At 39.4% G+C, this 13,366-nt stretch overlaps 1 protein-coding gene across 1 annotated transcript in view; it reads left to right on the forward strand.

Moving 5' to 3' along the window:
- SLC25A24 (solute carrier family 25 member 24) overlaps positions 1 to 12,656 on the forward strand; it is a 36,286-nt gene extending 23,630 nt beyond the window's left edge. Inside the window, exons 5-10 of the mRNA XM_074962211.1 lie at positions 1,439 to 1,597; positions 2,626 to 2,778; positions 5,280 to 5,387; positions 8,300 to 8,467; positions 9,391 to 9,541; positions 10,374 to 12,656. Of these exons, the coding sequence (XP_074818312.1) occupies positions 1,439 to 1,597; positions 2,626 to 2,778; positions 5,280 to 5,387; positions 8,300 to 8,467; positions 9,391 to 9,541; positions 10,374 to 10,552 (918 nt within the window). The 3' untranslated portion in view covers positions 10,553 to 12,656. The remainder of the gene's footprint in view (positions 1 to 1,438; positions 1,598 to 2,625; positions 2,779 to 5,279; positions 5,388 to 8,299; positions 8,468 to 9,390; positions 9,542 to 10,373) is intronic.
- Positions 12,657 to 13,366: the final 710 nt, after the last annotated feature.

Below are 13,366 nucleotides of genomic sequence, written 5' to 3' on the forward strand. Positions count from 1 at the left end.
AGAATTCAGTTGGAGAGGTGGATTTTCTACAGCAATGGAAGAACTCTTTCTGTTGCTGTAGTAAGTGTGTCTATGCTACAGTGGCACAGCTGTAGCTGTGCCGCTATAGTGTTTCTAGTGTAGGCATATTCTGAGTGTTGAGCACCCACCCTTTGGGAATCAGGCCCTTTTAAGAGGTCTCTAATTAGGCACCCAAAATCACTCATCACTTTCAAAAATGTATGTCTCAACATGCTAGGCACTATACAGATGCAGAGAGAGAGTTCCTTCCCAGAAGAGCTTGCAGTCTAAATAAACAAGACAAAACGCTACATAGTGTACTATCTCCATTTTACAGATGGGGGGGACTTGAGGCATTAAGAGTGGTAGCATCTAAAATTAAATTCAGCAACAGTATAAATATAACTCACTTTATTAAAGGAAAAAAATTAATCCTCCCACTCCCCAGCTACTTTGGCAGTAATTGCTTTCTCTTATTGGAAAGATTTTTCGCTCTCTCTTTTTAATGGCAAATGTAACTCTCATGTGAAACTGGATTTGTAGTATTAAATGGTGCAGTCCCTCTAATTTTTTATTATTACATATATGATATGATGAAAATGAAGGTGTGTATTTAAGTTTATTTATAAAAATCCATAGCCTTCTGTCATGGGAAACCTTACCCCTGTCGCCTTTGGTAATGTTCATTGTTGTTCAAGTTGAACAGTAAGTATTTTAAACTAAACACACATCTGGCAGGGAGATTTCAGACTTTCACAACTGAATGATAATCATAATATCTCTTCAAAACAATCAGTAAAATTGTTGGTTGGAACAAGAAAGATCATAATGGATTAGTGAAATGAATCATATAATTAGGTGCTATATTAATTTATCAATAGAAAGCTATTTTTAAATGTGTGTGTCTGTAAAATACATGAATAAATTACCTTGAATAATTAATCTCTTGACAACATCTTTAAGAGATTATCAAACTAATCCGTAAAGGCTGCCTGGATGAAAGGTTAGTAGCATGTAAGCATTTTGGACTTGGACACTGTCTGGAAAGCTTTACTGAGCTTGACAAAATGTCTTCATTACAGCCATGCTCAGGACAGGAGTTTGTCATAATTTTTAATGATGATGGTGCTGTCTTTGAAATGGTGGGTTTTGGGTGGTGGTGTTCTAAATATATTTAAAGGGAACAAAGGGTCACTTTTGATTTTTGTTATGTAGTATTGGTCTTACTTGAATTGTATAACAATGGAATGAAATTACAGTATGTACATTACAGGTTATTGATGGCTATTTTTATGTCTTTAACGTAACTTTTTTATACACTGTCATTTGTTACGGTATCTATTTGTAGTCAAGCCAGTGTCAGAACTATCAGTAAAATCACTAAGTAGATGAAATAGGAAATATAGTTATTGCCCCTTTCTGCTTTGCATCGTGACAGGTGTTGGATATAGGAGATAGCTTGACTATCCCAGACGAATTCACAGAGGAAGAGAAAAAGTCTGGGCAGTGGTGGAGACAGCTGTTATCAGGAGGAGTGGCTGGTGCTGTTTCTCGAACAGGTACGGCACCACTAGATCGCCTTAAAGTCATGATGCAGGTGAGTTTCAACACTTAAGCAACTTTAAATTCTGGTAAATCACTTTTCCCATTTAGAATAATCTGGGCCATCTTGTGGCAGTTTTTTAGAGGAGTTCCAGCTGGCTGGGAGTTCTTGCAAACTAATAGCAGAATATATCCTCTTACTTCTAGAGAGGCTCTCATTGTGCTTTTAAAACTGTTTCATAATTTGTATTGACTTAGGTCCTGATCCGCAAAGATAAACTACACCTAACTAGTCCTGTGGTGCACAGTGGTTTGTAGGGTTAGGCCCTAATTTGTAGATGTCTTTTGCACCCTGATGCGTGCATGTTTGTTTTATGCATTTTGCTGCTTTTTTAAAGAATTCAAATGATGCATTTTTGTAATGAGACTTGCTTTGTGGTGTGTTGTGGTACAGATATTATATTAAATATGTTCCCTTTTGATATCTGAAATGATTAATAAAAGGCAGATACTGAAAAATACATCTACCCTATCAAAATCAGTTGTGCTGGTATAAACTACAATAGTGTATTAAGATCAGCAATAAATTTCACACTTTTTACACGCTTTCCAGACATTTTTCAAAATCACAGGATTTTAAACAGTAGCTTGCTTTATGTTTTCTGAGTCTGCCACATAGAAAGTACTACTCAATCTAAAAAGCACATTATGTAGTGTTTCTATAGTATGCCTTTTAAGGAATATATTGCATTTCTCTTGATAATGAGCATTTATATTCCCTTTTGAGCCAGTAGCCAGACTGGAAGAAATATCACAAATGAAAGATTGGAATATTGTTACTATAGTGTTAGCTTTCAAGAAATACAACAAATAATGTTAATGGTGTGAAAACAATCCTTAGTTTACAGTCATATTGCAGCATCTCAGATTGACTACAGCTATTCAGTTATGAGACCAGTAATTATACTGTCTGTCTTCTAGGGATTTTTGACTTAAGTATTTACTAAAACACTTATCCTTTGTTGCTTAAAAATGAGTCCTATATCCAATCTAAGCATTTCTTTTTCTTACTGTGGTTAATAGGTTCATAGTTCAAAGTCAAATAAAATGAATATATCAAATGGCCTTAAGCAGATGGTGAAAGAAGGAGGCGTCCGTTCCCTTTGGAGGGGAAATGGTGTGAATGTCATTAAAATCGCACCTGAAACAGCTGTTAAGTTCTGGGCATATGAACAGGTAATGTGTCACATCAAGGTGATGAACACTAAATACTGAAAAACAAACAGAATGCAAATGATGATGAAAATATATATAATGGTTTTATTGATCACAGTTAAAATAGTCTTATGACTGGTTAATAAAATATTTGAGTAATGTGGATTATTACTGTTGTACTGTGAACAATGTAGGAAAGAAATCAAATTCACATCATGAGAGTTTAAAGCTACCTACTTATCTATATAACTTTTTGTGGAGAGGTGCTCTAATTGTAAATACTTCAGTTCTACTTTCTAAATGGTAACCACATAAAAATCTAGCATGTTGTATTAGCCTAACACATACCCATGTACAGGATTTCTTTAAAGTCAAATGTCAGTGTGCTGCAGTAAGATGCCCTCAGCATGGATTTCAGCATTATATTTACCTCTGAATCAGCTTTACACAACATATTAAAGGCCTGATCCTCCTTTGGAATAGAGATCTCCCTGCGATCACAGTTTTAGTTTGGAATTCTAGAACACCCAGTAACTGATCTTTGCTTTCTCATCTGTGAAGATGGCAGAGTCTTGCTATGGCCAGAAGTAAGAGCAAAGTAATGTACAATACATCAACACTCTTCTATGCTGTAAACAAATAACCCCAAACCCAAATCTGTTTTAAAAAATTATCCTTTGAGTATAAGATATCTGATTTACAACTTCTGATGAGAGGTTGTAGTTTGCTCTAATGTGCAGTTATTGCTTACCTCCCTCAGTACATTACTTCTTACTTCAGCTTATCAGTAACTGATACTGCAGTTTAGTCTTTGTTCTGCCTGAGTAGTTGTATTTGCTGCCTACAGCAAGTGATATGGTGCACATAAGGCCTAATTTTCCATTCCTTGGATACCCATTCACTTAAGTTGGAGTTCTGGGTATGCAAGGAATGCGGGATTCTCATCTGTTATAAAAGTGCAACCATATAGGTATTGAATGACCAAAACCCAACATTTCTGCAGAGTTAGGGTTGCTTAGTGATATGCCATCCCATTGCAGAATGTTGAGTGAATCAAAACTGAAACTTCTGAAAACCCGGAAATGCAGAGTTAAGGCGTTCAACCTTTAAGTCTGCCCTCCTTCAGCAGTTCCCAATTCATCCCATTAACACATGTACCGCGCCTCCTCTCCCTAATGCCTCCTTTCCTAGATACATTCATGGAGGATAGGTCTATCAGTGTTTATTAGCCAGGATGGGCAGGGATGGTGTCCCTAGCCTCTGTTTGCCAGAAGCTGGGAATGGGAAACAGGGGATGGATCACTTGATGATAACCTGTTCTGTTCATTCCCTTTGGGGCACCTGGCATTGCCCACTGTCGGAAGAGAGGATACTGAGCTAGATGGACCTTTGGTCTGACCTAGTATGGCAATTCTTATGTTCTTAAGGATTCACATGTCTAATTCCACTTTGAGTATATTCCCCCCAAAATAAAACTGCCACTCATGACTCTCAAATTGTAGTACTACATCCACTCAGTTCAAAATTCCTTTTGTGGTATGTGGGTGCTTGTGATTAACTTATCCTTAGTTATGTTAATTGAAGTATGACTTTGCAGCAGTCAAACAGAATGAGCTCTGATTCATCCAGGGATTAGTAACGTTCAGTTTAACAGTACAGGGCAGCAGAAGGAAACTTTTTTAAGACAACCTTGGGAACCTCTTTGTCAAATGACCCCAAATTTGAATCCCTAGCTCTACCCTGTGCCCTCATGAGAGACACCAAATTTTCAAACCAATCCGACTAACCATTCAGATTTCAGAGTACTTAAAGGACTTGAGCTTTAAAGCATATAAAATGGTGTGAATGAAAATCCTCTAGCTGCTTTTCTGTATTGGTACATGTGCGTAGTAAAAATGTGTATTTTCTTAAACACCATTCTCAGTTTGGGTCCCTCAAAGACTGTGTGCACGCAAAGCACTACCTTGGGTAAAACTTGAGAGATCGAGACCATTTTGACCCTCATCACATCAATAGCTTGATCTCTAGATCTCCTCCCTCTCAAACCCCCCCGAACTTTTTTTTAAAAAGGCTGTTTTTTCTCAGGCTTATATGTCCGGGACCCCTGGCACAAATGATTCTAAATGTGGGTCACTAATCCTACCCTGTACGCTCCTGAGGCATACCAAATTTCAAAGACTAATCAAGTCAAGTTTAGAGGATTTAGAAAGGTTGACCTTTAAACCAATGTCTTGGGGCAAACTTAACTATAGTGGTGCTCCTGTGTCACAAGAGTATGGGCAGAATTGATCCCACTCAGTGGGACCAAATGTAAAGGACTTTGACAGGCTGGAAGATCTACGTTTTTATAGATCATTACACACAGAATTGGAATGTAAATATTTTTAAGTTGTGTTAATTGGACATCTATAATGCAAACTTCATGGGAAAACCTCATGTCATATTTCTGCTTCTGCTGGGGGATTCTACCTGCCTCAGAAAGATGTGTGATATATTTGTCTTTATGTATTTTACCTACACAGTATAAGAAGCTATTTGCTAATGAAGATGGAAAGATAGGGACCGTTGAAAGATTTGTATCTGGTTCTTTGGCTGGGGCAACAGCACAAACCTCTATTTATCCTATGGAGGTAAGCAAGAGAGAACCGGTCTCCCATTGAAATCAGTGCCAAAAATCCTGTTGACTTCACCAAGAGCAAGATAAGGCTTTTTGTGGAAACATTACAGGAGTTCTGCCTACATCACAACTTTCACTTGCATTCTGTAGATTTACTTCTTCAGAATCACACCATAATGCTACCTGACACTTTCTGGGATACAACATGGCATGTTCAATACTTAGAATTTCTGGTGTTTAGAGTTATGTGGGGTTTTGCTATTTTCTGAATTTTTTTTTAATTTAAATTATGTCATTTAAAAAAACAAACCCAAACCACCATGTGCATATGTGTTGGGGGTTGTGTTCTTTCTCTTTTAAAATATTAGAAATTTGATTGTCACAGATTGCATGCTAAGTTTCTAAGTCTGGAAATTATCTTTGTTCAGCAGAACATTTCAGTGTGTATTTAAGTCCCATGAAGTAAAAGATTTAAGCATATGCTTAATGTTAAGTGTGTGCTTAAGTACTTCCCTAAATGTGGCCCTGCCACTGGGACTGGTCCTCTAAGGGGCAGGCATCTAGCCTGACAGGCTCTGCTAAGGCAAACAAGCCAGTCCAGATCCACCTGTGGATAGTTAATTGGATGAGCAGCTGTGTGGGGTAATTAATTAATAAAGGAACACTTGGTTTATAAATGGTTCTGAGGGTCAAGCAGGAGACCAGAACATAGAGAGGAAGCTCCTGGGAAGAGAACTCTTCAGAGGAGCTGGGTAGGAAGCTACGTGCAGTGGTAGCAGAGGCTTCTGGAGAGAGGAACAGTCCCCAAAACATAGAGAGACAGCTCCAGAGGGGAGAGACTACAAAGCTCTTGAGGCAGAGAGGCCTGGGAGATACCATAAGATCACAGGGGAGAGACTGCACAGCTCCAGGCAAAGGAGAAGACTGAGAACTTAGGGGAGGAGAAGGCTTATTTAATCAACCACCAAACAGTGTGTAAACAAACAAAATCCCTGAAGGGGCATTGCTCATTGTATATAAGCATCATTGAACTTATTGAAAAACCACTAGGGGGAACTGAGGCAGAAATGTAACTGAAGTTCTACACCAGACCACCAGGGGAAACTCCTTAACGGAGTACCTGCCATTACAGGGTCCAAGACCCTGGCATGGGGTGAGCAGGCCTTGCCTGCAACAGAACCAATATAGTTCTGCTGTGCAGAGTTGGGGTTAGATTTAGGTAGCCCGTGCAAATGAAGTTAAGCTACCTCTGTTGGATTTCCTTGCACTATGGGCAGGGTTGGCAGATTGATCTGCTCCTCTGTGGAGTCACTGCTATTATTCCTCCATTCAACAGGTAGCGGCCTGCAGAACAGTATTGCGACAATTTTTCCAGCCTCAAGAATAGAATAATAGCTCCAGAGTGACTATTTTTCATTCTGCAGCCTGGGTAGAAGATCCATTCCCTCTCCCTAAAAGATTAATTACTCTTGTATCACACAGCATGGTTGCCCATGCTGTGTGCTGGGACCAGGATTTAGCAAGATTTGAAACTGATATAAATAGTGACTCACCCTGAACTCTTTCTGATGAGGAGTGTCTCTCTGTGGGGATAAAAAAAACAATGGCATTCTACACACTGTGGTGGAGTTTTTGTTTTTGTTTTTTTTAGTTAAGTCTTTATTGTCCTTAGAAAATCAAGCCACAGCTGGTTTCTAAGCACATAGAATAAAGCAACCAAATGTTAGTGTTGGTCATTTTATATTCAAGTGGCGTACTGCACAAGAATGGATGTGGAGGTATGTAGGCCCTGTTCTACAGTAAGGCCTGGTCTATACTTAAAATTTAGATTGACATAGCTACATTGCTCAGGGGTGTAAAAAGCTCACATCCCTGAGCGCCATAATGATGCTGATGTAACCCTGCTGTAGATGTGGCTAGGTCAGTGGAAGCCTTCTTCATTGACATAGCTACTGGTGCTCAGAGAGGTGGATTACTTACAATGACAGAAAAACGCTTCCATCTCTGTAGAAAGCGTCTGCACTATGGCGCTGCAGTGGTATAACTAGAGGTCTGTAGCTGTACCGCTGTAGCACTCGTCACATAGAAAAGCCCTAAGATATTCTCATCTTCCTAACGGTGCCATAGTATTGCAGTAAAGCTGGTTTTTACGGTGTTCCTGGCCCAGATTGTATGCTGACGTGCCAGATATCACATATGGGAGCCATCTCTTATGAGACTTCCAAGCAGGCCAAATTCCTGCTCAGGGAATTCCCTTGGTGTTCATGGGAACATGGTGTTCTTCGCTCCCTATCTTGCAATGCTGGTGTAAAGTCACAGGCACTGTTAAACAGCTGTTGTGTTGCATTTCAGTAGTGAGTGAAGTGATCCCTGTATATCCCTTAATTATCTCAAAATGATGTCATGAGTCTTCTTTAATGTTTGTAATATGATTTGCAATCCTCAGTTGAAAAGCTTGATCCAATGAAGTCTTAGAAGGAATTAGTTCATGTTCCTGCATAGTCTTTGCTTTTTAAATGCTAATTTCGCATTTGTTCTTAGGCTAAGCACCAGCTCTAATGAGAGACTCTAGATATCTTGTAATTTGTTTTAAAAAATTGTCTCTCTTGAACATGAGAAGGGGAAAAAAGGCAAATCACAACTTTCATCTTACTCTGATTTTGACTAAAAAAATATACCCTGTTCCTTCACAACCATGAGCTTGTTAGGTGGACTGTTCCTCTTACAAATGACAAAACTCTGAAAAAACTAATGCTAACCAAACCTTAACTCTCGTTGTTTACAAAGGAGACTTTAAGCAGCAAATGCAAAGAGGTTCACTTTTTGGAAATAAAAACTTATGAGTACGCAAAGATTTGTTGTGCCTATATGTAAGCTGGGTCGTGACCTGTCAAATAATTAATTCTACATTTCTTCTACCTTCAGGTCTTAAAGACCAGACTGGCAGTGGGTAAAACAGGACAATACTCTGGGATGTTTGACTGTGCTAGGAAGATTTTAAAAAGAGAAGGGTTGACAGCCTTTTACAAAGGTTATGTACCCAACATTCTGGGCATAATTCCTTATGCTGGTATAGACCTGGCTGTCTATGAGGTCAGTTTGTTTACTTGATGCATGTATTATTTCTTTAGACACACAAAAATGTAATCTGCCCTCCTTATTACCCTCTTAAAATATGTATCATTCACTCACATCTGTAACTTACTTGTAGTTACACTTATTTGAGAATTTAAAAAATATCTGCTGTAGTATGCTCAGGGCTGGTTTTTCACATCTTTTTCCTTACTGTGTTACACTATTGCCAACCCTATGATTCAAAAATCATGAGTCAGACCCACCAAAATCATGAGATTCCCCCAGAATCATGAGGGGTTTTTGTTTTAAATTTATATTGTGGTTTGGTCTGTCTGGATTTGTGATGATTTTGGCTCCTACTGTGGGAGCTCTCACACTCACATCTGCTCCTTCTGCAGCTCCAGGGGTTCATTACCCCTTCTCTGAGGCCTGTGGGGACTCAGCGACAGTGGAGTCCTCTCCTCCTCCTTCCCAGGCCTGGTGTTGCAGGGAGGGAGATAGGAGGGGAGAGGAGCAGAGGAGTGATGCTATTGCTTAGAGGAAGGAAACTGGGGAGGAGAGAGCAGAAGTATCCTGAGCTGCTGAGCTTTTTGTGTCCCCCTCCATTCCTGTGAGAACCACTTTGGCTCCTGAGGGGTGGGGAGAGAGCGAGCTCTGCTTGCTTCCTGCAGCAATCCTGAATCGCTGCCCTTCCCAGGAGGCAGGTGAGTGGAGAAGGCAGCCGATCGGGGGGTGGGGTTGGGGGGCATATGCTTAAGTGTTTGTTGGATTGAGGCAGAGCACTCAACACATAGCAGGATCAAGCCCATGAATGCATTTGGAATACTTTTATGGAGGCAAAGGAGCACCTTAATATTGTTGATAGCTATAAAGTCTGCTTAACCATCTAGTGTAAATTTTTATATACCTCTTATTCATATCCATTTATGTTTTCCTGACAGGCTTTGAAGACTGCTTGGCTAGATCATTATGCATCAGACTCTGCTAACCCTGGTGTCTTTGTGTTGCTCGGATGTGGTACTGTCTCCAGCACTTGTGGTCAGTTAGCCAGCTACCCTCTTGCTCTCATCAGAACTCGCATGCAGGCTCAAGGTGAGAATTGGGATTTGGGTTTGGGAAGAATATCTTTTAAAGGTATTTATAATTTGGAGAATACTCCCTACTTAGTAGGCCAGTTTTTAAGGTGTCTAATACCATACTGACCTTGCCCATCTAAACTTCTGATTGGCTTTGTTGGTTGTTGACACAACCTTCATGTTACAGATTCCAGATTCTTTGTGTTTTTAATATTTATATTTTATAGATTTGTGTCAATCACCTTATGTATTTTAACCCATTTATGGAGTTCCCATCACAAACTATGCAAATACCATATTGTAAAATCAAAGGACAAAGCTGAAATTAAAATAAAGAAAGAAGGAAAGAAAGCACTAACCACCAGAGCAAATGCATGGCCAGAGGAGACCAAGGAATTTGGTGTAGAGGAAAGCTCTGTGACCTTCAAGGAAAATAAATCCACCACTGAAAAAGGGTCACTTTTACTAACTGTTGCAAATAAGTGAGTAGAAAGGTAGTAGAAGCTGCATGGAAGTGCAAGGTCTCAGACAGGAGAGGATAGATCAACAGGACAAATAGAACTTCCAGCATGTTGTTAAGGCAACCAGCAAGGTATTCTTGTGGACCTTTCATGGGAGTGAGTTCCAAGGCCCACGTCTGCAGCTGAAAGAGACTTGCCCCAAACTTAGCGACTTAGAGCAGACCTTGCTGTGTTAGGAAATAGTATTGAGAAGAGACTGTACCAAGTCCATAGGATTAGAGGTGATAAGTTGTGCATCCGTGTAGTGAGGAGCTTTATATGATTAGAATATTAACGTCACTAGAACTGCTGAATGATGGAGATTGCTATCTTCCTTTTCTTTTCTAGCACTGTTGGAAGGAGCCCCACAGCTAAACATGGTTGGACTCTTTCAAAGGATAATTGCTAACGAAGGAATCCTAGGACTTTATAGGGGCATAGGCCCAAACTTCATGAAAGTGCTTCCGGCTGTCAGCATCAGCTATGTGGTTTATGAAAAAATGAAACAAAATTTGGGAATAGCATGAAAAGAAGGAAAAAGCTGATAAGCCTCTAGCCTTCTCAGGAATATTCAAACCAAAAGGATTTCTCAAATAAATGATTTGTTCTTGTTTATAATTGGAGAACAGATCACTGGGCAAAGAAGCTGTGGTTTTGTTTTCCGCCCAAGTTGGAAGGAACTTCCTTCGTTTCTAAACCCCATCCCCAAACTGCTATCAATGTAGTATGGATTTTAAAAATAAAAAAAACACAGCATCTTTAAATCAGCTACAAGTTAAAAGACGATCAGGAAACCACCTATGGTTTAGCTCTTGGCTCTTTTTTTTTCTTTTTTTTGTAATTACTGCTCTCTTAAATATGCATTTGATTGGGCTGAAGCCACATTTGGGAAAAGTGTTTACTGCATTGGTATTAAAACACACAGATTTGTGTCACCATCTTGTACTCAAGCAATTCACAGCTATCCTTTTGCACTTACCATCTGTAAAGGCAATATTGCTTTTTTGATAAACTGTTAAAATAAGTCCTGGGAAAACATTGCCTTAGAGGCAGGTAAGACTAGAACACCATATTAAACTTTGTCTCCTGATAGCTTTTCTTTCAGGATGACAAAATGTTTGGCTTTTATTCCTCTGTTTTTCCTCTAAAGAAATGAAAGTGCAAGGGGATGTTGTTCTATGACATCAGAGTACCTCAAACTGAGTTAAATGCTACGTTTTTATGGTACAGTCACAATGACCTTCATAGCTCATTTCACTGGGCTGCTTTCCACTTAATTTATAAATGCTGGCAGCATTAGCCAAGATTGCCTTGGTTCTTGATGCAAGTTTTATAGGATCATAATAGCAACAGAAAAGAACTACTGGATCACTAAACTCCCTGCAAGCGCAGGTGACAGTTCCAGGATAAAGGAAGTATCTAATATAAAATTGATGCTGCAGTAGGTCTTGGCTGTAATAATTGGAGTGTACCAAAACAAGCAAGTTAGCAAAGGTCACAGGGCTGATTATTGGGAGGCTTTTGAATGATTTTTCTCAGTGGGGTTTGGAATGCGGTCCTCCTCCTACTAGAGTCTGAGGACTCATTTGTTTCCCTTTCAGAATGGTTGCAGTTCAACAACATCCTTCTAGTTGATAATACTGGAGGGGTAGTTACTGTTGAAGTGTGGGGCACTCTCTCTCCCCACCTACCGAACCTGAAGGGCGGAGAGCACTGGCTCAGGGAGTCAGACTGGGACCAGAAAATGAGATGAGGTTGCCAAGTGGCTAGGCAGGACACCACAATCAGAACATTAAAGTGGCCCTTGGTTTTTATATTAATGTGGAAAAATACAAACAAAGCAGTCAAAGAGCCCAAGAACTCATCTTTGATAAGTCATTTATTTCACAGTTTCTCCCATATATGGGATGGATATTTTAATGTACAGACACTTTGTAAATGGCTTCCCCACTAAGGTATACTTCAGTTGCTTGGTGGCCTGACTGCTGGCACAATATAACTGTTTTTGTAGCGTTAATTTGCACTAATTCCATGGGTGGCCAGACAGAACAGACAGAATTTGGCCTTTTATGTAAGACACACACAAGGGGTAACCATTTTTCATTCTTGATCTTATAAATCCTGTGAGTTAATCTGGTGATATTATAAAATGGCAGCTTTTTTTGGGTTTACCTTTGTTAACCTGCCCTCTAGTTTATGCACTTCTTTTAAAAGCCAGAATCTATCGCTTTACAGCAGGTATTATGGTGCTTATGTACAATGTCTTTATGATCTGATTGTCCATGTTCTTTTTGTCTTTGCCAATCCCTTTGTACCTGCATATAATTCATGGGATCCAGTTTTGTTTTTCAATTATCCCTTTGACTGTAACAGATATATTCTTTATGCAATGTAAAGATGACCTAAGCAGCGCCTGTTGTGTAGCAGAGTCAGTCCATTTTGTTAATATTTTGTAAAAGTGCCATGATGAGTGTTCAGTTGTGGTGGGGACACTTTCAACTGCCAAAGAACATGAGACCAGTTGAGTTTTAACTTTTCACCATGTGCCTCTGACGGGATGTGTTCAAATTATGTATTCTTAGTCTGTGTACTGAAAAAAGCTGATGATCACTTTTATAGATCTGTAAAACTACCACTTTATAATAAATGTTTGTGTCCTAATCTGTCTGGGATGTATTATGTTTTTCATGGTTTGAAAGACAGATGTCCAAAAGTGACAATTCCCTTAACTCCAGAACCGTGTGTGTGCTTTAATGTCAAATGAAAGACAAAGCAGCTCTAGCCAAAAATTAGTACTGAAATCAGTGTACCCTGTACCCATTACAATGGTATTTGAACACCTATTTTAGCATTTAAAGGCTGTGTCCTGGCTACACTACAGAATCAACTGTCAGGAGTCCCAACTGAAGTATTAACACTGTTCCATCTTGCAATGTAGATGGGGAAAAAGCAAAATATCCAAAGTCTTGATCCCTAGGACAGTTCAATGGACACTGTAAAACCATGATTTGGTATGGTCTACTCTGCAAGATGGAAGAGCATTTTACTTGTCAAAGGACAGCCATATTTGTAAGAGTGACTTAACGTAGCTGATGCTTGTTGTATACTTTGTGCTTGTCCATCTTTAATTTAAAGCTAGCTTAGAAAGCGAAGGATCAGTATATACAGCATTTTCAGAACAACTGGCTTCATTTCCACTGTACACTCAAGGGTTTGTTTGTCCAGTTAAGCATGGAACAAATAGACAGCATAAAGAATTCCTTTTGATGCCGCAGTCTTTCACATCACTCTTCTCCTTCTAAAGGTTGAAATTCTATGGGAAGAAGCCTCCCAAAATTTGA

Source organism: Natator depressus, chromosome 8 (genome assembly GCF_965152275.1).
Source record: "Natator depressus isolate rNatDep1 chromosome 8, rNatDep2.hap1, whole genome shotgun sequence".
In the NCBI taxonomy this organism is placed as follows: Eukaryota; Metazoa; Chordata; order Testudines; family Cheloniidae; genus Natator; species Natator depressus.